This window comes from Bos javanicus, chromosome 25, assembly GCF_032452875.1.
Source record: "Bos javanicus breed banteng chromosome 25, ARS-OSU_banteng_1.0, whole genome shotgun sequence".
Lineage (NCBI taxonomy): Eukaryota > Metazoa > Chordata > Mammalia > Artiodactyla > Bovidae > Bos > Bos javanicus.
In genome coordinates, this window is record NC_083892.1 from 34695795 (window position 1) to 34723434 (window position 27640).

The 27640-nt window shown below is 51.0% G+C and overlaps 1 protein-coding gene across 10 annotated transcripts in view; it reads right to left on the reverse strand.

The window, feature by feature from the left end:
* The window catches only part of CUX1 (cut like homeobox 1), a 349533-nt gene that overhangs the window by 43377 nt on the left and 278516 nt on the right, over positions 1-27640 (reverse strand). For 4 of the 10 annotated variants that reach the window (XM_061402008.1, XM_061402007.1, XM_061402003.1 and 1 more), the window contains exons 16-20: positions 26708-26773; positions 25272-25373; positions 23033-23865; positions 20947-21112; positions 20359-20415 (exon numbers count right to left, since the gene is read on the reverse strand). The exons of 4 other annotated variants lie outside the window; for them this stretch is intronic. In XM_061402008.1, coding sequence (XP_061257992.1) covers positions 20359-20415; positions 20947-21112; positions 23033-23865; positions 25272-25373; positions 26708-26773 — 1224 coding nt within the window. The remainder of the gene's footprint in view (positions 1-20358; positions 20416-20946; positions 21113-23032; positions 23866-25271; positions 25374-26707; positions 26774-27640) is intronic. 2 more of the 10 variants (XM_061402002.1, XM_061402006.1) reach the window with 2 other exon arrangements.

The window sequence follows — 27640 nt, forward strand, 5'->3', positions numbered from 1 at the left end:
GGAGTCTGGGTGCAGTCTCTCCTCCCCACTAGGAATGGGCACACAGTGAGACCCCACGGCATCACGGGTGAAGGGCAGGCCAGGCACTTTCATGTGGGCTCCACGGCTCCAGAGACAACAGTGTGTGAGGCCAGGCCACGCAGTGAATACCAGCACACGTCAACCCCCAGACACCCGTGACCTGACTAAAGAAAATGTAATACCAAGGAATAGCTGAATTCCCTTTCTTTTTTTTTAAGATTTTATTTTTTTAACGTGGACCATTAAAAAAAAAGTCTTTATTGAATTTGTCAAAATATTGCTTCTGCTTTATGTTTCGGGGTTTTTTTTCGGGGCATGTGGGATCCGAGCTCCCCAACCTGCATCTCTCCCCGCCTCGTCCCCTGCCCACCACATTGGGAGGTAAAGTCTCAACCACTGGACCACGGCGGGAAATCCCTGGAATAACTGAATTTTAACAGATCATATACCTGGAGTGTCCTTCACTGGACATATGATATCCAGGATAACAACCTATTCTGAATTCAAGAGGATGGAAAATGCATTCTAAGTACAAGAGATATTTTGGAAAAATACCTAGAAAGATAAAATCCCAAATAAAACAACTGCAATAAACCCATCTATTGTCTTCAACCAGTACAGAGTTCTACCATCACATAAAGCTGTGTGCTCAACATGGAAAATCAGGTTAAAAATAAAAAACCAAACACTGGCTTCTGAAGGATGTGAAAGAGGCAGAGGTAAACGGCAGAAACGGTCCATATAAATCTTGAAGGCGATCTGAACCCTACAAATCGGATTTCTTCTCTCTGCTCACCTCCAGGTCATCGTACAACTGGATATAAAACCTGGAAAATGTTATTTTTGTATCTGAAGCAGCAGAGGAATTGTACTGTAAATTTGCCCTGATTCACCCAAGCGAGGGACCAATTTGGCAGATCATCCATCTTGCTCACTGTACACTGTCAAGGATGGCATGAATTCCCCACATGATAAACAGATTTCTTCTCAGGTTGGTGTCCTTTAACCCACAGCAAGGTCAGAACAACGGCTGCCTGGAGAACACGCCGCCCGGCGCCGCCTCACAAGCACTGGCCCCAGGTTTTCTTTCGGCTACCGGCGGGTCCCCAGAATAGCTGGAGTGGAGGCATGTTTCTTTCTTTCAGGTGTCCTCAGTAAAGCCACTCGCCTTCCTGCATTTTTTGCCAGGAAAATTCCCTGGAAGAACTGACCAGAGGTGTGTGCTGCACGTTACCAGTGTCCCTCTGTGCTCCCCACCATGACTGCAGACAAGGGCAACCCCCATCCCCAACCAAGATCAAAACCCCACTGGGCCTTGGAATGTACTGGGCTGGTGTCTGCACCTCTGTTCTGAGTCTGCGTCTAAACTGTTGTCTAAACACAATTTAGTCTGTGTCTAAATTGCTCACCAACACACACAGGTGCCACCACAGTCTCTGGTCACCGAGAGCAGAATTTGGCCCAGGTTTTTTTGGAGTGAAAGGGACAAGAGGTGAGAGGAAACAGACCCCTGGACACATCCACGAATCCATATGCTCAGAACATCACACTGCAAAGTCATTTGTTTGACTAGAAAGCTACTTTTGGTCAGCACCACAAAATCAGATCCATCAAGCAGTTCCCATCGCCCCCTGGTGAGGGGGCCAGGGGTGGGGGGACCCTCAGTGGCAGGAGGACCAGTGCCCGATGACTCAGCATCTTGAGAGAAGACACATAGTCAACAGAGGAGAAATACTGCTTTTCTTTTCCAAAAATTACCAAATCGAGCTTTCTGATGAAAATGATACTTTTTGACAGAACAGGGTTTTGTGCTCTTCTCTGTAATTAAAGATAATTTAAGCAAGGCAAACACACACACACACACACAAACGGAGGAGCCCTGGGATTGGCACTGAGGTACTGAACGTGGGATGGGGGTTGCCTCCACTAACTCGTGATGCCAGCTTGAATGTGATTCCTAAGTTCTTGGAACATCTTGGTTTCCTCATCTGAAAAATACAGGCAGGGTTGTAGTAGTGAGGAACGAACCTGCCACACAGTGCTAAGTAAATCCGAATCTCATGTTAAAAAATAGAGTAGTTACTGGAACATATTTGTCTACATAAAGGTCCCCTGCATGCAACGTAAATCTCCTTAAGACTTATTGCTGCTTCTTCTACAGTTCCTGGCACATAACTGCGACGCTGGTGAGAGAGACAACAGCTACATCTTGTGCGATGCCATTCAGATGACATTCCAGAGAAGGTAAAATTACAGGGATAGAAAACAACAGATCAGTGTTTTTTGTTTTTTTTTTTAAGATGACTGGGAATTTGGTTTATGCCAAGTTACCTGAGATCACTATTTTTAAAAGATATTTATTTATTTTTGGCCACACTGTGTAGTATGTGGGATTTTAGTTCCCTGACCAGGGATGGAACCTGGGGCCCCCTGCAGTGGAGGCAGAGTCTTAACCACTGGACCGCCAGGGAAGTCTCCAGATCAGTGTTGCTGGGAGTCAAGCAAGGGTTGGAGCTGACCACAGAGGGTCACGAGAGGATTTGGGGAGGATGATGGAATTATCCTACACCTTGATTAGTGAGAGCATAGAACACTTCTATGAGTGAAGAGTGAGTTTTAGTGTATGTAGATTACATTTTAGTATCAACTCACTTAGGACCGAGTCCCAGCAGGAAGCATGGATGAAGATGCATCACTGCGTCATTCTTTCACTTACTCCCCAAGTCGGCTGAGTCAGGCCAGTGGGACACAGCACACGGCAAGGGGTGGGGACACTGATGTCTGGGGGAGCAGAGGCCTCCCGGGAGGGTAAAACTTCAGAGGGACTTCAGGCGTGAGCAGGAATTAGCCAGCTAAGGTGGGAGGAGTAGCAGCGACAAGGAAGGGAGACAGATTGTTCCAGACCCCTGGTGGGCTTGGGGCATCAGTAAGATTGAGTGTAGTGAGAACACGAGGCCTAGAGAGGTCCCCAGGGGCTGGGTTGTGCAGGGCCTTGGAATTGGCTAAGGTGTCTGTTTTAATTTTTGTGCAGTTGGGAGCCTGGGCACATTCCTGCTATCCACCATGTGCTATAAACAGCAGCGAAGGGAATTTCCTGGCCGTCCAGTGGTGAGGACTCCAGGCTTTCACTGCCCAGGGCGCTGGTTCCATCCTTGGCTGGAGAACTAGGATCCCGCAAGTCATGCGGCATGGCCAAAAACAAAGCAAAACAAAAACCAAACCAAACCGAAAAAAACCATGAAAACCCTCTAGCAGTGAGGTCTGGACGGCACAAAAGCATAATGGTGAGCCCACAGACTGAGGCGCGGAACCAAACAGACGACAACGCTGGTACACAGGCTGAGTGCCCGCACGCACCATGTACAGACACGTGGTGAGGGGATAACGTCACATCCAGGCAAGACAGGGTGCATGTTCAGGACGGACGACAGCTGACTTCCAGGAAGAATGAGGCTAGGAGAGGCGCATGTTTCATTTACTTTAAAAAGGTAGGATTGAATGATGATCAAAAGTTAGGGTTAAAGTTGGGTGATGGGCATTCGCTGGGTTGTTCTGTGATTCGTGTTTGAAATATTATAGACCTAACATCAAAGAGTAAGAAAGTAAGCCAGGTCACTGCTGCTTCAGTACAGAGAACGGACTTATGGACAGCACAGCTGGGGCTGGGAGGCCGACAGGGAGTGTGGATGGGGCCCCAGAAGGGTGGGCCGGGGGATGGGCAGATGCAGATTCAGGAGAAGTTCAGGAGATCAGGTCACCAGGGCTGAGGGCCGGGTGGACGTGCTGAGAGGGCTGAGCAAGAACAGATGGGTCCCATGTTGTAACCTGGACCACGGGGCGTGGGGCTGCAGTTCCAAGAGGGGGTGCTTTGCAACATGAGTATCTTGGGATGAGGAGGAACATGATGTTAAGAAACCCTATTCTGTTGGTGCTCTGCGATGACCTCATAGGGGTGGGATCAGGGTGGGTGGGAGAGAGGCTCAAGAGGGAGGGGACATATGTGAATATACTTAGAGCTGATTCACGTTTTACAGAAGAAACCAACACGACAGTGAAAAGCAATTATTCTCCCATTAAAAAGTAAATAAAAAAAGAAAGAAACCTGATTCTATCACTGCCTGTAACAGGAGTTACTGCTCAAGCGAACGTTTCTCGTGCCCTCCCTGTGCGGAGGCTCCCGGGAATGAACTAGAGATAGATGCTTCTGTTCTCATGACCTGACACGGAGTGGCAGACACATCTAGCTGCCTCACTGGACAGAGACATGACCTCGTGCCCAGAGCCACACAGCCAGGAACGAGTCACGCCCTCCATGTTCTAAACAGCCCTACTGTACGGGTGGGACCAGCGCACACAGATCCTGGGACTCGTGTGACTGTCAGTGGCAGAGCGACTGGGCCAGCCTTGCAAAATATGGTTTCTTCACCCACACTCCATGTGTCCATGTTTCTGACCTCACCTCAGGAAACACGAAGGTAAGGTCTCCAAAGCCCACCCACCTCTGGGATGAAGGAAGGGAACCAGAACATCTTTAGAACCTCGTCTGAATGCAGCCAGGGGCTAAGGGCATTTACACACTGGCTCATTCAATTCTCACGATGCTCCCGTGCTGGGAATATAAACCCTGCACCCAGAAACCGAGGGTCCGATGGGCAGCGTGACTTGGTCCAGGTCACTCAGGCGGAGCAAGGATCTGACCCGCTTGGGAGTGGGAAGCCTCCACTGTCAGTCACTGCAAGGTCATAACAGCCTGTCTGCCTTCATCCATTCCTTCACTCGCCCACGCCAACGCTTTTAAAGCTCCTGCTTTGTGTTGTAGACTCTCCTTGGCAGAGGGATAAGAGATATTATTTTTACTTTTTTGTTTTCTTTTAGCCGAGCCACACAGCTTGCGGGAGGTTACTTCCCTGACTGGGGATTGAACCCGGGGTCCCAGCAGTGAAAGTGCCAAGTCCTAACAACTGGACCATCAGGTAAATTCCAAGGGGTAAGAGAAATTAGACACAGACCATGTTTTCAAGGAGTCTGCAGCCTGTGGAACTGGGGCAACTGAAAATGGGTAATTTGCCTTAAAAGCCCAGCTACACAGATCATCTAATCCAATTGTGACGCCAGTAGTAAGGTGTTACATTTAAAAAGTGATCTGTACAGATTAATTTTGGGGGGAAGGTTAATTTTCCAAGATTAATTTTCAAATATTGCAGAAAAGAAGGCTGGATAGTAAGATACAGGAAGCACAGACAGTGACTCAAGGCCCCCTAAAATACACAGAGCTTTCAGGAACTATAAAAGGATTATGAAAAATATTATATTCCAAAAACAGCAGGCAAACAACAGCTGCCTTAAGTTTTCAATGGAAGCCAATTGAAAATGCACACCCGCCATAATTTTCAGAGACAAATCTCTCTGCAGTTTACACGATCCACTGTTTAAATTTCCATACCCAGCCCTCTATCTGCAGTAATAATAACCCAAATTCCATTTAGTGTTCATTTGAGCAGTCAGGATAAAGTCATTTCTTATTATCTCCCCACTGTGTAAAAAACAGCTTGAAGGTAGGAAGTCAGCAAGCATTTTCACCAAAAAGTAATTATTGTAAGTGACATTTTTACTGCTGGCATGCCATAAGGCGAACTGTGCATTCAGAAGGACAAGTTGCTGAAACAAAATGACAGGGTACTCTGTGACATTCTGACAAGAACCCAAACATTATTTAACTGGCGGCTGGTCTGATGCACCACTTTTCATTATGTCCATAGTTTAGGCTTTGAGCCCGCGCCAAGCCAGGAAATTCCAAGTGATTAGAAAGACAAGTATGGAAGATGGGAGAGGGAAGGAGAAGGTTGGGGGAGCAGTAAGGTCATGGCCTGGCGCATGGAAACGTGGTTGAGTGAGGGCAGAAATCAAAGAGCAGAGGAAGAGGGGTGCCAGGGAGGCACAGGGTGGAGACGGAGCTGGAGGGGCAATGGGAGCCTTGGCATAGGAGGACCCTGCCCAGCTTCAGGGCCCTTCCAGCTGACAGTGGTGACAGCTTCAGAAGCCACCGCAGGGTGACCACCAGCCCAGAACGCTTCCCGGCCGAGTTCAGATGTGGAATCGTGCTGGGGACACGGAACCCGAATTGAAACGAGAGGACTCACTCAAGGTTCATGTGGCTCCTCTCCAAAGGGACCCTCGACTTGAGGGTTTATGGCTGACAGCCCTCTTTAGAAATAACGAGCTTCTCTGTGTCAAAGGTGAACGGCAGCCTGATCTGCCCTCCTGTGTTTCAGGGTCATAGGCTGACGTGGGACCCTCTCTCTGACATCCCTGAGCACCAGACCTTGCCTTGGGGGTGGGGTGGGGGAGGCGGCACTGATGGCCCCTGCCTCCGAGTCTCTGGGCAGATGCTCGTGGCCCATCAGGACCCTACCTATTTCTCCAGCCACATCTCCACTAGACATGGCCCATGTAAACATGTGGAGTTTTCTGCTTTTGAGTATGAGTGACCTTTGGATTGAGTAGCAGGGGCTTGAAACAAAATACGTGGAGAGGGACATCCCTGGTGGTCCGGTGGGTAAGACTCCGCACTCCCAATGCAGGGGGCCCGGTTCGATCCCTGGTCAGGGAACTAGATCCCGAGTGCCACAACACAAAAGATTCTGTATGCTGCAACTAAGACCTGACATGGCCAAAAAAAAAAAAATGGAGACTAATAGCTGTCATAGAGCCACGTGGGAGCTTTCGCACCTCCTGTCCCCAACATGCCACTGCATACTGGCTATCAAGAAAGGAACAGAAGTAACCCAACAACACGCTAAGACATATCAGAGCATGTGAAGTGGCCCCACCACAGAATAGCCTGCTCACCAAGGGCCTGTACCTTACGCCAGCAGAGGAGTAAAGGGAGGGTCTCACTGACACAGGCCCCATCCTCAAGGGCCTGGGTGGGTTTCCTCCTGACCTGGGGAAAGCCCACTCCTAAAGAGACGGCATCAAGTGTCAGTGCACACCCCTCCCACGGCCAGGCCCTACCTGCACCCCTCGCTGGCCCTGGGCTGGCAATACTCTTTGGCCCTCAGCCCGCCTGGGCACTGCCTTAAGTCACTGAATATCTCAGCAAACCTACCAAATTGCTCTGCTTCTATAGCAAAACTGAGATAATAGGTGCTGGTGCGAGAACATTTTTTTAAGTCTGCCTAAGAGTCGGACACGACTGGGTGACTTCACTTTCACTTTTCACTTTCATGCACTGGAGGAGAAAATGGCAACCCACTCCAGTGTTCTTGCCTGGAGAATCCCAGGGACGGTGGGGCCTGGTGGGCTGCCGTCTATGGGGTTGCACAGAGTCGGACACGACTGAAGCGACTTAGCAGCAGCAGCAGCAAGGAACTCTTGCGGAGAAGGCAATGGCAACCCACCCCAGTACTCTTGCCTGGAAAATCTCATGGAGCCTGGTAGGCTGCAGTCCATGGGGTCGAAAAGAGTCAGACATGACTGAGCGACTTTACTTTCACTTTTCGCTTTCATGCATTGGAGAAGGAAATGGCAACCCACTCCAGTATTCTTGCCTGGAAAATTCCATGGACAGAGGAGGCTGGTGGGCTACAGTCCATGGGGTCACAAACAGTTGGACCTAACTGAGCAACTGAGCATGTGCAAGGAACTCTTATAGTGACTTAAAAGCCAGAAGTTTACTTATTAACAAAGAAAACTTGTTTAATGCAAAGTTTCTATTTAACTTGTGGCAGCTTACCTCCCCAAGCCTGACTTTCAAGCCACTTGAAGAGTGGCGGGGGGAGCAGGGGGAACCTTTCATTCAATAAAGGGACCATGTCAGTGCCAGGTGGGTGCTAGAACGTGGGGGACAGTGGTGACCCAGGCAGACATCATTACGAGGTCACTGTCACAAAGACACATGTGACGAGGAAAAGGAGGCGGGTGGGGGGGATGTCCAGGGGGCGGTGGCAGCTCACAGCAGTATGACGCTGATGCTGAGGCTGGGGACAGCGAACAAGAAAGGGATGGTGGGGGTGGGGGGGTGCAGGAGGGACATTCACACACTGAGAAGGCGGGACTTTAGTCCCAGGGAAGGATCCGAAGGAGGGCAGGGGCCCAGCCGGATATACAGTCTGGAGAGATGGGTCTGGATGTTTAAGAACCAGAAACTCTGTGCGTGTGTGTGCGCATCTGGGAGTGGGGGTGAGGAGAGAGGGGGTGAGGAGGGCTGCCAGGCCCCCTGTTCAGGTGACGGTGGCGGTGGCGGTGCTTTCACAAGGAAGGCTGGGTGGAGAACATATCTGGGAGAAGAGGCTGAGCTCAGATCTGGCTGTGTTTCCCTGGAGGGGACGACAGATACGTGGTGGGAGGTCAGCGACGGAGGTGAGCGCACGAGGGCGGAGGTGGGAGGGCCGTCCTGGGCGGCTAGCTGCAGCAGGTTGCAGCGGGTGAGGCTGCCCGCAACTGAGTCTGCGGGCCTCCTCCCATCAGCACCGCCTTGTGCCACCAGGAGCTTCTCTCTTCTCCTCATGGAGGGGAAGAATGGTTTCCTACCCTCCTCTTCTCTCCCCAGGCTGGGAAAGCGCACGGTGTTGGGTGGAGGGGGGAAGGATCCTAGCAATTCTGAGTTGACTTCAGCCACACCCGGGGAAGCTACCTGGGTGAGGTGGGCCTGAGCACTCACCTGGGGGTTGTGGGCACTGCAGGTAAATCTGCTCCCCTGCCAGACTTCCATTATTTTTCTCGTGTATCTTTTACGAGCCCTCAAGGACATACATGTGTCAAAGCAGAGTTTGGGAATATTAAAAGTCAAAACCTTTCCTTCGGCTACAATTAAACCTTGGTAGTGAACCACCAGCCTGGCGAGGCCGCGGAAGCCACCCCGGGCAACGTGGACGGCCCTGCCTCGGGAGGCACGGTGCTCGCCCTGTTCTCAGCTTTCCAGAGATCCATACTGATTTAGAAATAATGCCTTCAAATTACCTTCAATAACCTTATTACCAAACCAGCTGTGTGTATGAGCACTTATCAATGCATCCCTGTGCATTAAGAGAAAATGTATGTCATACAAACAGTCTAAATATATATTACTGAGATGGGAAAAAACAAACCGTCTAGTTAAATTGCTCTGCTGTAATCAAAGATTAATCACTGTGCGTGTGTGCCTGTGCGCATGTGTTTTCTCTCTTTCTCGGGGGCTCCTTATGGCTTTGAGCAGACCTGCCCGTCCTCTGCCGGTAGTGCTACTGTCTGCGAGGCAGCTCAGACCGCCATTCTGGTGGTGGAATTAATTTTTCTGTGTTTCTAAGAGTTGGAGGAGCTGAGAGGTGGTTTTGGATTGTGTTTTCCTTCTGAGTCTTTTAGGCCTGCAGCTCAGAAACTTTCCTTCCCCCAGAGGCACCTGGTGGACAGCAGGCCTCCGCGTGCCCATCTGTGGGGAGGCTCCAGGATTTGCCCCCAGAGCAGCCTGCCTCCTCTCAGTAACGCTGCCGGGCAGCCTGGCGTGCAGACAATGTCTGCGTTGTGATGGAATGTTCCTTAGAGAATCCCTGGCTGATATGGAATGTGCTGGTGGGGTGGGCTGCTTCTCGGCTCCCCAACAACACGCAGGTGAGTGCACCGATCTGGCCCTCCACAGGCTGTGGGCTGTGCTGAGCAGAACCGAGTGACATTTTCGTTGCATGCGATGGTATTAGGAAAGCTATTAAGGTACATTATTTTACACATCCTCCTAATCTCTCCATACTGCTTTACTTAATTTGTGATGAAATTGTTGAGAAAGGGTACTTAAATGTACGACAGTCAGTAAAAGTAATTTATCATCTTCCTGCTTCAGTGCTCACGTTATCAGCGAACTCATTTTCTGCATTCATCATGCAATCAGCCTATTATTTGCATATTAATCAGGCAGTGGACCATGAAAGAACTGCATTCCAGCCAAATGCTGCACTATCTCAGGAGAAACACTCAGTAATTATCATACATCAGTGTTATGATGAGGTAATTGATTATAACATCTTTCTGCTGCCCCTGGGGAGCCCCTGTGCTCACCCAGCTCCAGGCACTCCGGACAGATTGCTCTTTTCCTCCCCAACTGAGAGCCACCACGGCTGTTCTCTCCAAGTGCCATTTCTGTGGAGTATGGATCCTCCTCCTCCGGTCTCACAAGGTATTTACACTATGTGGAACGAACTGACTGTAATTCATGGGTGAGAGGGTCCAGTTGGAGGAAGGCGTGTCCCTCCAGACTCAGCCTCTTGGCTTCAGAGGTGATGCTCCGGCTTCCCAGAAAAGTCTCCTTATCAAATAAAACGCGGCAACTCCAGTCTCTTCTTGTTGCAAAGCTGGTACAAAGGCAGTTCGGCTGCTTTATTTAGGTGCCAAATGACAAGCTAATTTTGGCCCTCTTGTAAAGGACAAACCCAACATCTGCCAATTCATACTCGGGCTATATTTAGGAATCCAGTTCTGAAGGGAAGAGGAAGACACGAAATCGAGATGAAGCCGATGACGGAAGCTGCCTGGCTCACTGTGTTCTCCCGGGGACCCCCTTCTCGCTCCTGAGTGTGGCTATGGCCCAGAGGCCAGTCTGCAAGGGGCAAGATTGAGGGTTCTGGGCTGGCGGAAGGCCACTGGCAGGAAGAGGGCATGAAGCTGTCCTTGCTCAGGAAAGAACCTGGGCCACCATGTGGGTCTTCCTAAGATCTAGCCTGGAAGGGGCTTGAAATTGGCATGGACCCGCATCACAGGTCAGATGGGTTGCACCCTTTCTGTTGCAGAGCTTCATGAACTTGGCTTTAACTCTGCCACTGACTTGGTGCTGGGTTCCCCTCCTTTATGCCCAGCTCCCAGCCTGAAACACGAGGGGATGCCCTAGGTACTGAGGCATGTGACTTTCTGTTAATTGTTCATCTTGGATCTGATTTTTAAGTATCTGCCCATTTATCATTTGAGCCCAGTTTTGTTCTTTGTTTTGAACGCGGCCTTCACTTCCCTGAGTGTCATTTCAGGGACCAACCCTTCACCTGTCATGGGGGACCGAGTCCTTGGGCACCCCCATGGCAGCAAGACTCTGGCCTCAGAGTGCTTGTGCTTCTTCAACCTCCTCCTTGATGGGGGCAAACTGCTTCTCACTCTGAGCATCTGAAAGACGGCGGCGGGGGTGGGGGGGGCATCATTTCTGCTCCCTGATTAGGGATTAAAGGTATCAGCACTGCCCTTGGCACATCAAAGATGCAAACATATGAGTTTCTTCACTGTAGTCTTACCACCTTTAAAAAAATTACCTGAGGGTTTTTAAACATTTAAGCTTTTTCTTCCTTCTCTGGAACCAAAACTGAAAACAGAAGTCCTCATTTGCTCTTGTGACCTACTTTTGCCTCTTGCACTGAATGCCCAGTGTACTGTAAATTCCATTCTCCAAAGAAAGTCTAAGGGGAAGAGAAAAGAGATGCGCCCAGAGGCCTGTGTCCAGGGCTTGCTGGGGCCTCCTCCTAACGGGGAGTTAGCGTCTGCCAGCGCCAAGGGTCCAGGCCCAATGAGATGGGGCTGCCACCTGTGCCCACAGTCACCCAGATGAGTGCATCCAGATACGATGGCCTGGCTCTGAGTTTGTCCCCGATGGCCTGAGCAATGACCTGCAGTCCTTAACTCTTGAAGCTCAAGATTTTGGGTCAACCTCATGGAATGGCAGATGGATGGTCAACATTTCAAGGAGGCCAGGATGCTGGAGAGCTGCGTGCAGGTCCTCCCTTGGCTGACCCTCTGTGCTAGCTACCGCCCAGCAATGCTCCCACTTGAGTCTCCACCCAAGAAGTGAGTGCTGGATCTGTTTCCTATTTTAAGGCCAGGAACCTGACATGTCAGGTGTGCACATGCATGATTTTATAGCTATCCTTGCTATCCTAATGCATGTGAAATGACCTAATGGCAGTGGTTTCAAGGGCAGCAGCAGGAAAGCAGGCACTCAACTAGCACTTCCTCAGGGCCAGCTGCTGCTCTGGAGGCTTTTAAACATGGATTTAAAACTCCTTGTGGTCTAGGAGATAGGTACGTTTCCTATTTTAAAGAAAACTGAGACACAGAGAGGCTGAGACACAGAGAGGTCGAGTCACGTGCCCAAGGCCACACAGCTGCTCAGGGGCCGAGACAAGATGAGCCCTCGGCAGTCAGCTCTGAGCCCACTGTGTCAATTTGCAGCTCACATGTGCTTAAGGCTGCTCACTGAAGGATCGTGTTTTAGGTTCTGCTGTTAAAAGTCAATCTAAGTATTTTTCACTGGTGATTGGTTAAATAAGGTATGGTATGGTCAGATATAGGAATTACCTATATCAGGGAAAAGAGGAGGAAATTCTGTATGTGCTGGCCTGGGGGAGTCTCTACAATCTATTGCCAGGTGAGAAAAGCAAGGCACACCTTGAGTCCTGTGTGTGCCCTTCTATGTGCAGCAAACATCTAGATACACAGGCTCTCTGCAGGAAACCAGCAGAAGTGCCTTTGGGGAGAGCGCCCGGGGGCTTGAGGAGGAGGGTGGGAGGGTGACTTATTTTTTAAAACGGGTGTAAGCTCTTTTAAATCCTGCGTTTTGTAGCCATGATGCATTTTACTTATTGGAAAAAAAAAAAAAACAAACCCATAAACTATAAATAAAAAGTCAAGGGCTTCCCTGGTGGCTCAGTGGTAAAGAATCCGCCTGCCAATGCAGGAGACACAGGTTCCATCCATAATCCAGGAAGATCCCACATGCCTTGGGGGAACTAAGCCTGTTTGCCACAATTATTGAGCCTGTCCTAGAGCCTGGGAGTGGCAAGTACCGAAGCCCACACACCCTAGAGCCTATACTTGGCAACTAGAGAAGCCATGGCAATGAGAAGCCCGCACAGTGCAACTAGAAAGTAGGCTCCACTCGCTGTAACTAGAGAAAAGCCTGCACAGCAAAGAAGACCCAGCACGGCCAAAAATAAAAATAAATAAATAAAAATTAAAAAAAAGTCAAATCTCTAACTCTGGGTTACTCAGAGGATGAGATGGTAGGATGGCATTACTGACTTAGTGGATGTGAGTTTGAGCAAGCTCAGGGAGATGGTGAAGGGGGGAAGCCTGGTGTGCTGCAGTCCGTGGGATCACAAAGAGTCAGACATGACTGGAATGACTGAACAACAACAGAATCTCTCTGATTCTATCCTCTTTTTATGGAGACACAGTGGTGAATCCCACTCGGGGGAGAACAGAGACCCTTGGGGGCTGATGTGTGCTGGAGCAGCCTTTCCCGGGGATCCTGAGGACAACATTTGCTGCTTTGAGACGCAACATGGACTGGGCTGTCTCGCTTGGTGGCTGCCTCTCCAGGAGGCCTGTGTGGGGCCTGCAGGTGTGGCATGCCCTAGGGGAGGAGGGCAGATGAGGCCAGGCTTGGCTTGTCCCAGCCTCGAGCGCCCTCTGCCTTCCTGGTTAATGCTGCAGGGAGGCTGTTTCAGGATCATGTGGCCAGGAGCCACCAAGAATCCCACAGATGCTCAGAATGGCTAGGTGAGCAAAGAGCAGCACAGGCACCGAGGTGACACGGGGAAGTGGGTGACGCTTCCGGGGAGCTTGTGAGAAGCTCTTCCCCTGCGGCCTGCAGGCCAGGTGGCCTCCCAGCTACGGCCTTGCCTGCCTCCAAGGCCACTCATGAATGTCCTGAGTCTCAGCCTGCTTCTCCACGCTCTGGAAGCCCACAGGGGGAAGGTGCAGCAGGCTGAGAATCCCAATGCCACTACGGACACAGGTCACCGAGGTCACCTCAGGAGCAAGGAGCCCCTCTCCTGTCCTGCTGTCACACTCGGGCGGGTTCTTATTATATGAGCCTTAAGGTGGCGGCAGCAACAGCATTGTACATAAAGAAAACACAAAATTCTTCCGTAATCCACTTTCCTTCTGTTATTTTAAGAGAAAAAACATCTCTGAAGCAGAAAGTGAAAGTCAAAGTCGTTCAGTCATGTCTGACTCTTTGTGACCCCATGGACTATCCAGGCCAGAATACTGGAGTGGGTAGCCTTTCCCTTCTCCAGGGGATCTTCCCAACCCAGGGATCGAACCCAGGTCTCCCACGTTGCAGGCGGATTCTTTACCAGCTGAGCCACAAGTAGGGATTTCGAGTATTTTCCCTTTTTTCCCCCCAAAGGTTCTCCCCCATGTCCTAGCCCATCAGTGAACCTTTGTATTTGCAAAGGTCTCGGCCTGGAACGTTCTCCTCTCTGACCCCTTCATAGCTCAGCCCCCTCCTTGGGGCTCCCTTAGCACCAAGGGCCTCCCTCCCGCCAGGCCTGTGCCCACATGTACCAGACAACAGAAGACAGTAAGGTAGGCTGTGTCTGACTGCAGAAACCTGTCTTTTCTGATCTTAGAGAATTCCTTTATCATGGCACTCCTGGTCATATTAAAACACCCTCATGCAGGGCACAACCAAGAAATGGATGAGCACTTGGTTCTGGCCACCACGTCCACGGCGGGTGAGTGAAGGCAGAGGCTGAGCCCCGAACTAACGATGAGCAGCGGCCACCTGCTGAGGGAGGGGCATTTTCCAGCTCACACGCGGCTTTTCAGAATTCTCTCTTGTTTTCGATTTGTGGTCTAGGGCCATGTATAAATCAGTTATGGATATACAAATCTTTTCAGCTACTCAAAACAAATGAGGGTTAGACTAGTTCTTTTCAGACAGTACCAACAGTTACTACGACTGATCTATTTCCATAAAAGAAGAAAGAATCAAATCAGATCTCGTCGATGGTACTGAACGAAGAGCTCTGCCTGCCTTAGATGGTGCCATGGAATTTTCTGCGGGTACAACGAGCCATTCCTTTTCTTATTAATGAGCTATTCAAATGCCCCACCCTGACTTAATCATTAAAATTGAGGAACTAATGGCTTATTTGAGGAAGCTTCAGCAGGATCTTATTGCTAAATCAAAGGCACTAAAACTGTGGACATGTTCTCCCGGCCACGTCATGGTTACTGAATAAAAGGCATTATGTGTATTAAAAAGGAAGGCTGGCCTGTCCCTAATCGGGGGCCATGTCTGTGTAGGGCCATATGCAGCACGGAGCCCTGTGGCCTCACGTCAGGGAGGGGCGTGCATGAGACCACCCACGTTAAGAGACGGATGCAGCTGCTGTCTTCTCAAGAGGCAACTGGTGCTCTGCCGAGCGAGAAGAGCGATGTGGAGCCATGGAATTCTCCACGGGCGGAGACTTGGAACCTGCAGTTCCTACCCGACACGCTGGGGAAAAGCTGGGTGTTTTATAATTAATCAGAGGAGACTGAGCCATCCCTTGTGCAGCTCGCAATAATCCATCAGAAGAGGGTGTGGAAGCTTGTGAGCTGCAGTTAGGAAGGGCTCCCAGAGTAACAAGTTACAAAAGCTGATACAGTTGTTCTCTATCTCCCTGTCTCTATTTCTGCTTTGCAAATAGAATCATCTGTACCATTTTTTAAAGTCTGCACATATATGCGTTAATACAGGATATTTATGTTTCTCGCTCTGACTCACTTCACTCTGTATGGCAGCCTCTAGGTCCACCCACGTCTCTGCAAATGGTGCAAGTTTGTTCCTTTTGTGGCTGAGTAATATTCCATTGTGTGCATACATGCATGCTTGTGCGTGTACGTGGGTATGTCCACTCCTCTGTCAAGGGACATTTAGTTTGACATATACACAGATGACAGACCCTGATGCTGGGAAAGACTGAAGGCAAAAGGAGAAGAGGGCGGCAGAGGATGAGGTGGTTAGATGGCATCACTGACTCAATGGACATGAACTTGAACAAACTCCGGTAGATGGTAAAGGACAGTGAAGCCTGGCATGCTGCAGTCCACGGGATTGCAAAGAGTCAGACACGACTTAGTGACTGAACAACAACAACATATACAGTACTATGTTTAAAATAGAACCTACTCTATAGTACAGGGAACTCTACTCAATGCCCTGTGGTGACATAAATGGGAAGGAAATCCAAAAAAAGAGAGGATATACGTATGTGTGACTAATTCACTTTGCTGTACAGAAGAAACTAATAAAACATTGTAAAGCAACTGTACTCCAATAAAAATTGAAAAAAAAAAAAGAAAGAAAAGTTAAAGCTGAGCGCATGGGTGAGTCCTCCCTATCAGTTCTCTGTAAGGTGATGACGGACTGAGTTGCATCCAGGGAAATCTGTTCCCCTTCCTTTCTCCCCTCTTAAGAGCTGTCTCCTGTTTCCTTTCCCTTGGGGCAAAAAGATTAATCACACCAAGGAACCATGAATATGAAATGAGCTTTAAAGAAAAAATGCAATTGGAGTCATATCTAACTATGTACCTATACACCTGCCTACACATATGTACACAGGCACACCTTCATCACTGCTCCAGGTTTTCCTCCTTTAAAAAAAACACCCTGCTAACTGATAAGCAATGACTGCAGGCCACACTCAGAGAAGACAAGTCTCCCTCGGCCCCTCCCTTCTCCTTCTCTGAGGGTTCCCTTTGGTTCCCTTGAGCATTGCTATTGCTAAGCAGGGCAAGGGCAGCCGATGGATGATAGCTGAGATTGGAGAAAAACAAAAGGGAGACATGGAGGACCATTCCCCAAGGACCACCTGCACCTCTGCCTTCAAATAGGTTTGCCATATTAGATCAAAGACAACCCAACACTGGGAACTTTGAAAGAAGCCAACCCAAAAATTGTGTGTTGAGGGACTCCCCTGGTGGTCCAATGGTTAAGACTCTGTGCTCCCAGTGCAGGGGGCCAGGTTCGATCCTTGGTCGGGAAACTAAGATCCCACATGCCACAATGTAGATTCTGAGTTCTGCAACTGAGGCCTGGCACAGCCAAATAAATAAATACCTATTAAAAAAAATGTGTAGAAAACTAGACTACCGGGAAATAAAGGTTCAGGTAACTGATCTGAAGTCTGGTCCTTTAAAAAAACGTTTTTGCTTTTTAAGCTACTCATATGATCAACATGGAACTTTCTGTTCTCCTTACTCTTCAAAATAAGCAGAGGTCACTCACTGAAAATGGCATCAACTTTCCCCAATGTCTGAGGCCATCATCCCGATGCTTGAATCATCAAAGGGACATTTAGAAATGATTACAACTGCCAAGAGGACAAGCGATGATGCACCAGAAACTTGAGTTTTTCTCTCCTTTTATCATAGAACTGATCAGCAAGTTCGACAGAGACATCGTTAAGAAAAACGGAGATGCTGAGGGTAACGGGGATGGGTGGAAAGAGACAGACAGGAATTCTGAGTGCAGAAAACCGATTCCTATGTCGGCAGTTCGCTGTGGAGATGAGTGAGGCCCTCTGCTCCTGGGGCACCTCATCGCCATGGTAACTAAGCACAGAGCCATGCATTAGATCCGCAGGATCTCTGCTTAGAACAAGGCTATGGACGGAAGACAGGTCTTCCAAAGTCCTTCCACACCTGGGAGGCTAAACCAGTGGCCAGGCCAGTTTGGCAGCCTGGATTCTCAGACACTGACTGTTTCTCACCAACATTCAGAAACAGAACTAACCCAAGGGTAGAATTACCTTCCTGCGGCCACCTGCTGCCACCACGCTGAGCTGGCTCAGGCAGAGGCCTCATGAATCCACCACAGAGGACAGAGCATCTTTCTGGGTCTGGGGGCCTCTTTGGAAGGATTCTGTGGTAGCCATGGTGAGAGCAGGGAATCAGAACCCTGGAGAAACCCTAGGCTAGAGGCATTACTCCCCTGCCTTTGTGGGAGCATGCTGAAAGCTTTCTCTGAGACACTGATTTTTTTAAGCTGTCGAAGATCCTGGAGTCCCGAACAGCAAGGAGATCAAAGCAGTCAATCCTAAAGGAAATCAGTCCTGAATATTCACTGGAAGGACTGATGCTGAAGCTCCAATACTTTGGCCATCTGATTCGAAGAACTGACTCATTGGAAAAGACCCTGATGCTGGGAAAGATTGAAGGTGGGAGGAGAAGGGGATGACAGAGTTTGAGATGGTTGGATGGCATCACTGACTTGATGGACATGAGTTTGAGCAATCTCCGGGAGTTGGTGATGGACAGGGAAGCCTGGCATCCATGGGGTTGCAAAGAGTCAGACACAACTGAGTAACTGAACTGAACTGAATAGCCATTCATCCCAACGATTTGTCAACACTCATCATTATAAGAGAATTCTGTTTTTCAAATCTAAATTCCACATCCTGAAAGGCACAGCTACTTTAATTTTTAGAAACACTCCTAAAAGGGTAAGGCTGATAGTAAAGGAATTTTAAACAAGGAAAATTGCCACCCTCATCTTGTCATATTGGTCATCTTTCTTTTCATTTTGACAAGCACTTTCTAGTCTTTCCTGATCCAGAGAAGCATTTTTGCTTGGCCACCATCATGATATTAAAAAAGTTTTATATTTTCCTAGAATATCAGAAACATTTTTCCACTTTTCCCCACAATCACCATAATTATTATTTCTACCGATGGCTTCCCGGTTGCTGACTCACAGCGGGCGTGTCGAGTCTACAGAGCACAGTCTACCTCCCATCTTGCTCGAAGAAGGAAATGGCAACCCACACTCCAGTACTCTTGCCTGGAGAATCCCATGGACAGAGGAGTCTGGTGAACTACATACAGTTCAAGGGGTTACAAAGAGTCGGACACGACTGAGCACCTTGCAGAAGCCCATCTTGCTCTGATGAGCACAGGGAGAGGCCTGCCTGCCGCCTCTTCACAGGAACCAGGGGAAAGTTCTACAGCGCTCACTTTTACCCAGGGGCTCACTGCCTCCTCCTCCCTCCCTCCCTCCTTCAATCTGCAGACTCCCCAAGAGTGTAAATCACTTTATTTTATAAAGTAATTTGATCTCTTACAAACATCATTTACGTTCCTCTGAGGAGCCCTGTGAGTTTTTCCCATGTTGGAAATGGGACTGTCATATGAATGTTCCAGCACAGTAGCGAGGGCTTGCTATAACAATAAAAAGTAAAAAGCCACTCTTGAAGAATTTGTTCAGACACAGAGAAAGTTTTGGCATCGATCATAACCGACCTGGAACTGTAGGCGATTTCTTGTTTTATTTAGGAACAAGGGAGTTTGATCTAAAAACTGTCAGATTCTGCCAAGTTGGGTCCTGACTCTGATGGGGCAGCAAATACTTGGAGAGTTTAACAGGAGGCCGGCTTTCTGTTCAAGCAAGAGGCAGGCCTAATTTTCCATGCAAACGTCCGGGAAACTCTTAGCACAAACAACTGTGTCCATTATTTCCCTAATGTGTCTTGAATTTGAGCCAGGGCTGTGTTAAGGTCTCCAGCACTTGCTAATTAGATTGGCCAACCCAGAAAGGCAGGGAGGAGGAAGTACACCTGATCCTTCTCAGAGGGCCAACCGCTCCTTTCAGAGGTGCAGCGAAGGAAGCCAAGAGTCTGGGTTAGACACAGCCTTCCACCCCTCAAGATGGAACACCCCAAACAGAAGAAAATGTTGGTGGGCAGCTGAGCTGCAACCCAGTGTACTCCGGCTGCATCTGTGCGTGGGTTTGGAATTTTGAAGTGGTATTGGCCGCTGCGGCCCAGCTGTTCCCCTCATGACACGTGTTTTCCCTCGTAAAGTTTCCAACAGGCTGGCGGGTTCCATGCTCCTCACTTAGCTTTGTTTGTGTTTTCAATGAATCAATGGGATATGGAGACTAATCAACATGTTTAGAAAGATAAAGAAAGGAAGAAAGAGGAACAGCTCATGACACTGGCTGTTCCCGAGAGCTGGGTGGGAAGAGGCTGGCACAAGTGTACGCCCAGGAAGGCCAGGAACACATGGGGTCAGGAGCCCGGTGTGCGGGCCAGCCCGGGGCTGCCATGTTCAGGAGTCCGGAAGGCGGTGATGTGACCTCAGACACCAGGCCTCGAGGCTCTCTGATGCCGGTCAGAAGCAGCCCCAGCCCCTTGGCTGGTGCTCCAGGCTCTCCACCACCTGCTCCCAGGCTGGACCTCAACCTCAATGCCACTCTCCTGAGCATCACGCCCAGAACTGCAATGCCCATTCTTTGTCCCCTATATCCTGTTATAAGGCTGGAAGCCCCCTGAGCACAGAATCTGTCTCTGACTCACACCCCAGCCCCGAAGGCAAGGCTTCACGTGACAGACTGATGAAAGAACACAGCAAGGAGTAAGAAGATGTGGGAGGGACCTGCACTCGGCTGTCAACCCTCTGCTTCTCCACTAGAAACTATGACCTCGAAGAACCCAGTTTGCCAACAGAATACCATGTTTTCAGCTCACTGGATCCAGGACGAGCGACCCTTCAAGTCCCCCCAGTACAGACCAAAAGGCAGGGAAATATATCATCCAAACCCCAACTGTGGCTAATTACCTGAGCTCACGCAGCCCTGCTGCAGGGGGTCTTGTAGTGACGTCACGGAGTGCAGGACTAAAGGAGAGAAAGGGGGACAGTTACATGAGGAAGCAAACTTGGGGGTTAAAGTTTCTTAATACCCTGAGCACAGCTGAGGGGGGACAGCATAAGGGCCAAAAGGCACAAGGGAGGGTCCTCACTCCTTACGGGAGGGGGCAGACTTGACAGGGGTGCAGAGCGCAGAACAGGAGGGACCCACGTGGACAGGCCAAGTGCTATTGGTGGCAAGGAGGCCCCCAGCTGGGGGGCAGGTGGAAGTAGCCACTCGTGAGAGAGCCTTCATTCTGTGCCTTTGGCTGATTTCCTTTCCCGATTCCCTGATTTAGCTACTTGACTTTTACCTATATTTATGTATAAACAGCATTTTCTTAATTGGTAACTCATTTTCTGCTGCTTATAAAATTAGCTAGGCACAATCTTCTCTTTCCTAAAAACTGAGTCAGTCCCATGGCAACAGGTTGTGGAGGAAAGAGGCGTCTCAGCCCCGCCGCATGTGGACGCCCCTCCCCGCCCCCCACAGCAGCCTGGGGGCAGGGCCGCCCCTACCTGGCCCTTGCTGCTGCCCTTGGACGGGCAGGACGCCCTGGCCCAGCTCGCCGTTCAGCCAGAGCTGCATCCGGATGAAGGGTTCTCGTCCTTTCTGGGTCAGCTTGCTCCATGGCTTCGGCCGGGACAGCATGTCGCTGACACTGCCCTGTGACAGGCCTAGCACCTGCAACGGCAACCAAGGACACGTGGGGGCTCAGCGCCTGGGTCTGGTGTGAGGCCTCAGTGTCACACGCACCGCTGTGTGGGGGCGTGGCCAGGCAGGACGGCACTACAGCACTCCCAGGCAGAGCACAGAACTGGCCCCTGGGGGGTGGCGACAGCCTGGGTTGGGGGGTGGCTAAGCTTTTCAAGGTCATGGGTGGGCTGATGCCCTGGCACAGGGAGCCACAGTCATGGTCCCTGCTTTCAGCTCCTAGGGAGAGAGGGGCAGGCAAATGGAGGGGAGGGGCCCCCCTCCCCCCAGGGTCTTGATCCTGCCAAGCCTGCAGGGTTGTCGCCCTGACAACCCGAGAAGGAAGCACTGAAACCACGTTGCTCTTTGCCTGGTGGCGCCAGGAAAGGCCAGGGTGCTGGGGGCCAAGGACCCCTTCAGATAAACCAGGAGCAACGGATGCTGGCGGGACTCGGGCGTCTGTCTCCTGTGCTGACGCCGGGCCAGCTTGGCATTTAGAAAGGTCGGCTCTCTCTGATCACATCGCTCCATGGTAGGGGCCCAGAGGTGAGCTGGTGGCGACAGAGGAGCCAGCCTGGGAGTGGAGCTCAGTGCCGACGGTCGACAAGTTGCACGTACATACCCGACTTTTCTTATGCTCACATATGGCCATACATATGTATGGGCACAAACACCCCCCACAGGACACAGATGCAGCCCAGAGATATTTAGGGGCTGCATCCGATCACTCTTTGAAAAGTTCTCAAGTTCCAGAATAAACTGCGCTCATGGGCCAAACAAGTTCAATGCTATTAAGTCTCTGCTAAATTTAAGGCATGAGCACAAATGTCTATTTAAATGTTCTCAAATGATATTTTTACAACACTGAACTAGAAATTTCAAGGGACTTTAAATTCTCATCCTCATTCCTATTCACCCCATCACCTTTTGCAAGATCGTGATGAAGAGTTCACAACTGTATCGAAAGGATGCATGACACGGTATATTGCAAACACTGAACTCAAGGCAGGACCTGGGAAGGTGGTGGAGGAGGCCCCCACGGGCCTCTCGGAGGCCACGGCTGACCCAGCCCTGTGCCCCTCAGGAAGACTGTCTTGTATGGGACTGGAGTGCTTCTCATTCTGCTTAGCCAGTCGTTATTTAATCTAAGACTATTCTGGAGTATTATGTTTATCTTACATTTTGCAGGCCTGGTAAATCCCCATTAACCAGAATCTTAGTGACCAGGAAGCACCCCGAACAGAAAGTGTCTGGGAGCTCATCCACAGACTGGGCTTTTCATGAGCCAAGAAGGACGATGAGAAAATGAGGGCCTTCAGGGCCGGTCCTGGGCACAGCCTGGGCCCTGAACAGCTCTGCCCGTGCCACCTCTAGCTGTGCATCCCTGGGCAAGTTGCTTTGCCCCTCTGGCCGGACAACACCCTAGCACCTTCTGACTGCTGTCTCTACCAAGTGCCTTTGGCTCTCTCTGGGCAGGTCATCTCTCTCTGTGATCAGATCCTTTTTGGCCAAAACAGCCTACAGAGGTGGTGCCTCTGGGCTCCGCTCGGCCACAGGGACAGGGCTTGACTTAGTCATCTGCTAGCTTGGGGCACGTGGTCAACTTCCCTGAGCCTCGGTTTCCTCATCTGCCAAATGGTGATTGCCACCCCCTCATATATGATGAGAGGTCTAAATGGCCGCAGAGGGTGAGAGGGCCTTGCCGGGAACCTGGCCTCCAGTGGGGCTGCAGCAAATGGAGCGTTCACTGGCCAGTCTCCCTGCAAGTTTGGGAGTAGATGAGCCACGGTTCTCTTTGGTTAATTAAGTGGGTGATGGCCACATCCTCCAGACAGATCCCCACTCCCCGGTCCTCATCAGTGAAAGGAAATGGGAAGACCCAGGCCCCCGAATGGAACCCCCACCTCGTACCTTCTCCCCGAAGATCCTCTGACAGATGCCGTTCTTGGCCAGCTTCTCCTTCACCTGCCGGGTGAGCTCGATGGTGTCCACCTCCTGGTACATGTAGATCTCGTACTGCTCGGGGGTCAGCGGCGGGACTGAGGGTTTGGTGGGCTTCGACAGGGGCACGATGGGCGAGGAGGGCAGTGGGCTGTTCTGGGGCGTCTCGCTGCGGCTGGCTCCGGTCAGGCTCAGCTCTGAGCTCTGGGAGTATGGCGACTCTGCGCTGGGCCAGTCCTTCCAGTACTCGGAGGAGGAGGGGCCCTGGAGCTGGCTGCGCTCCGCCCGCGTCTGCCCGCCGCTGCCTTTTTCTTTGCTGCTGCTGGCGTCTTCGGCCTTGGGGTCTTCGGGCGGAGCGCTGCTCTTCCTCTCGGGCTGGACGGCGCTCCACCAGTGATCCTTCCACACGGTGCCGCGGCCGAGCTCACTCTTCACGTGTCTCAGGACCCCCTGTGTGGCGGGGTCGGCCGCCCCCGGGAGGTCCGGCCCGGGCGCGTCCTGGGACTCCTTCTTCAGGGCTGGCGGGTTGGGCAGGGCAGGGGCGCTGGCGTCGGGAGCCGAGGGGGGCTTCTTCAGGGAGACGGCTAAAGGGGAGTAACTGGACACCGACGACATGGGCGAGGCGGGTATCAGCTTGGGGGTCAGGAGGGCGATGTCTGTCTGGGACGCCGGCGCGGGCTTTAAGGCGGGCTCGAGGGCGGCCTGCTGGGCCTCCATCTCCCGGCGGGCCTGCTGCAGGATGGAGCGGATGGCGTCGTCCGCGCTCCCGCCACTGGATGCCGAGGAAGGCTGGGCCGGCTCTGCTGCGGAGCAAAGGTGCAGGTGAGACAGCGGCGACAGCGCACCTCCCAGTGGGGACGCGCTTTCCCACCTACGTCCTTCTCAGTTAATCTGCCACGGATTGCAGGTTACTCGGGACAACCTCACTGTGCTGTGATCTGAGCATTTCCCGCCTCGTGAACTGTGAACCGTTCATGCAACCGTTTAGCGATGAAGGGCTAAAGCTACTGCTCCGTGGCCCCACCGACTGAACGGAGTTACGATCAGGAGTGCGATGGGGGGTGGGGGTGGGGCGGAGGATGTAACATGTGCAAACGCTCTGAGACACACCATCCTGGCCTCTTTCCCAGATGACTTTATTTATTTATTTGATTTATTATTATTATTATTTGATGTGGGCTATTATTGTGTCTTTTTTGAATTTGTTACAATATTATTTCTGCTTTGTTTTGGTATTTTGGCCATGAGGTGTATGCGATCTTAGTTCCCTGACCAGGGATTGATCCGGTACCCCCTGCATTGGAAGGCAAAGCCCCACTTACTGGACCGCCACGGAAGTCCCCCGGATGACTTTAAATTTAAAATTCTCGTGTGCTATATTCCAATCCCACTGGTTCTGTTAGCTCAGATTACCTTCTGGGTGGGTGACTCTGGGGTGGCCACTAAGGGGAAGGGGAAGCGGAGGGCTGGGGTAGGGGGGCCAGTGGGCTGGCCCTAGCTCAGGAACCCAGGAGCGTGGCCAGGGGGTGGTGGGCGCTCGGTGTCACGCTGCCTGCTGCCAGGCCTGGTAGGGCCTCACGCCATGGTCCCTGCCGGCAGGACTGGGCAGAGCAGGGGCTTCAGGGGCACAGGGCAGGTGCTGAACCTCAGGAGGAGAACTCGGGTGCTCAGTTTCCCCTCTAGCGGAAGCTCTGAGCTGAATCCACAGCCTGGTGCGCCTCTCAATCATTGCTCACTCAGAGAAAAGCTGAAATGTTGGTGTTCCCTCCTCTTAGACAAGGCAGCTCGCAGGGAGCTCTGAGGGCTGATTCCCAGGGCTGAATGACTACAGAGGTGGGGACACCCATCCTTTAACACTTCCTGCTCCTTCCTGCTAATATTTGTTCTGTAAAGCAGTTGTTAAGAGTTTATTTTTCACTAGTGTGTGGTCAAGTGTATACCAAATAACAGATTCCTGTGTTGTGTTTAAGAAAGGGAATCTGATACAGATTACTTGCTCATTTAAGTCATGGATATTCTAGGCTAGGGGTAAGGAATGATCTAGAATGGTAAGTATTAGCAAAACACATGTCACACAGACCTGTTCCCCCCTGTACTAAAGGCTTGAAAACACACATTCAATTTCTTTTTAAACGAAGTTAATTACTGCCGAACAGAACGCTCACGACGTAAGCGTGGAAGGCAGTGGCGGAAGTCCTGGACTCCGTACCGGTTTTCTGGACTTGCAGCTCCCTCTTGGCTTGTTCCAGGATGGACTTGATGGCTTCGTCAGACCCGGTCTCGGAGGCTCGAATCCGAGTGGTGATGTTACCTGCAGGGAGAAACCACACCGATGACATCAAACCCACACCTGGAACAAAATGTAGTGCTGCACAAAGATGGCATTCTGAAAAACAGCTGCCGGTGAGTTGAGGCCGGCGACGACAAGGAGGCAGGCTGGCCTCCTGCTTACCTGTACCTGCTGTGCGGGTGACTTCACAGCAGGTACGGCGACCCTGGGCAGGAAGGGCTTCCTGCTGACTCCACCTGGTGTCAAACAGTGTTTGGCCAGTGGGACCAGCTCTGACACTATCCAAGCTGGATATCACCCGTGGGTTGGGACCAGGGAGAGCAAATCATTTAATTCAGTGTGTGTGTGTGTATAAAAATTATATATAAATGAAGGATTAAAGGGCAAGGCTTTTTTGTGTGTGTGTGTGTGAGTCATTTAAAAGCAACTCCAGCAGCTGCTTTGGCTTGGGATATGTTCAAGGCCCTCCCTGTACATGTCCTTGAGGCCAGAGAGGAAAAATGGGCAGAAGGAGCAAGGGGTCGAGGCTGATCCTCCCGCCATCATTTGGATGTACAAAGGGAAGAGGCTTAAGTTAAAAATTTCGGGTCTCTTATCACTTGAACAAGGAGAGGAGCCTGAGGACATTTCTAAAGGACAAGAATCCCTGTCTTCTGGTCACATGGTGGGCAGCCACGTGTCCAGATGCACTGCAGCTACTATGGCCTGGGGGCTGGCCTCGATGCTTCCCGGAAGCTGTCCACATGTTTTTTTTTTTTTTTTGTCCACATGTTTTAACTGGTTGATACCTTTACTAAATATGAACTGCCACATCAAACCATTTAAAAACAAGCCAACCACTGGCACAGAACCCCCTTAAAGCTGCGGCTCCGAGGAGGGCAGTGGGGGCTGGCTCGCTGGGACCCGTGGGCGAGAGAGCCGGCCACAACCTGTCTGATCGGTCGCACCCTCGACGGATTTCCGAGCTCGGGGAAGGGACAAGGAAGCAGCAGTATCTCATCTGACTCAGTCACCTGATTTTTTTTCAGAGCAACAAAGGGTTATTCTTTCACCTGCTTCTGAGAACACGGGGAGAGTTGTAATTTGAATGTGAAGGGGGGGCGTGATTTGCAGTTTGGGGCTGATTTTTAGGGGTGCCGCCCCCTCCTGGACTGGGTAGAGTGCAGGGCCACGGTGGGGGGAGGGAGGGGCCGTGTGAACTTGAACCCGTGCTTTGTTTTATACTTACTAGCTCTGTTTTTCCATCAGGTTCCAGGCCAGAATCACACTGTATAGTTTGAACCCAAATACACAGCTAAGGGCATGCTGCTTCCTAGGTTACTAACTGCAAAGAAAAACACCTGCCTGCGACATACCTTCAGACCCATTTCTTCGTTTCGGTACTTCCTGAAAGAGTCTGTTCAGGCTCTGGCCTGGATTCTCTGTTGAAAAACAAGTGTGGTAAGAACAAAACAATCAGGGGGATGGTGGTGCTGACGATATGGGCTGCGTGACATGAAATCTGAGCCGCCTGTTGCTACAGAGAGGGCTCAGGGCTTCCTGTGCCGCTTGGGAGTCACTAGAAACTTCTGAGAGGCCCTTCCCTGGCTGACCAGCTTGCAGAGGCCATGGCTCTGCTGCCAGAGGGGATCGGACAGAACTGGGGGGCGGCCTGCGGCACCAGCGCCGTGGGGGTCAGATGGAGGGAGCTCTGTTGCCCAGCGAATCGCCCACCAGCCCCGGAACAAAGCTCACATTAATCATCCAAAGACAGTCGATTCCAGTTAACGTCGCCGTAAAAGGCTCAATGTCCTCTGTGCAAACGGACACTATTGGAAATGTCTCCCTTCTCTGAGTCTGTATTTCTGTCTGATAAGTTCCCTTTCTCTATCAGTGCTGACTTGGCAGAAGGATCTCCTATTGTTTGTTAAAGAGGGAAGGAGCTCCTGCAATTAGGGATGGGACGGGCTTTTTATCTTTTTACGGGGGTCGGGGTACAAAGGGTGTTTTAATACTTTAATGTATTTTACTCAAGGCAGGTATGTTTGCTCATGATGCTGAACAGGTCACTAATGGGACTTAACACATGGGGAGTGCGCTGATCACAGGCCACCGGCCTGTGTGCAGGGAGGAGGAAGGGGGCCCATGTGGTCGGCTCACCCTCCTTGGGGACCCAGCGCCATGATAGGCCTGCCCTGGCCGCTGCTGCTGCTCTAGGGCTGGGTGGCACCCACGGGCCCCTCCCCTTCCGAGGCCAGCACCCAAGGCCGAAAGGACTGCTGGACACGAAACGCATCAGGACGTCGTGC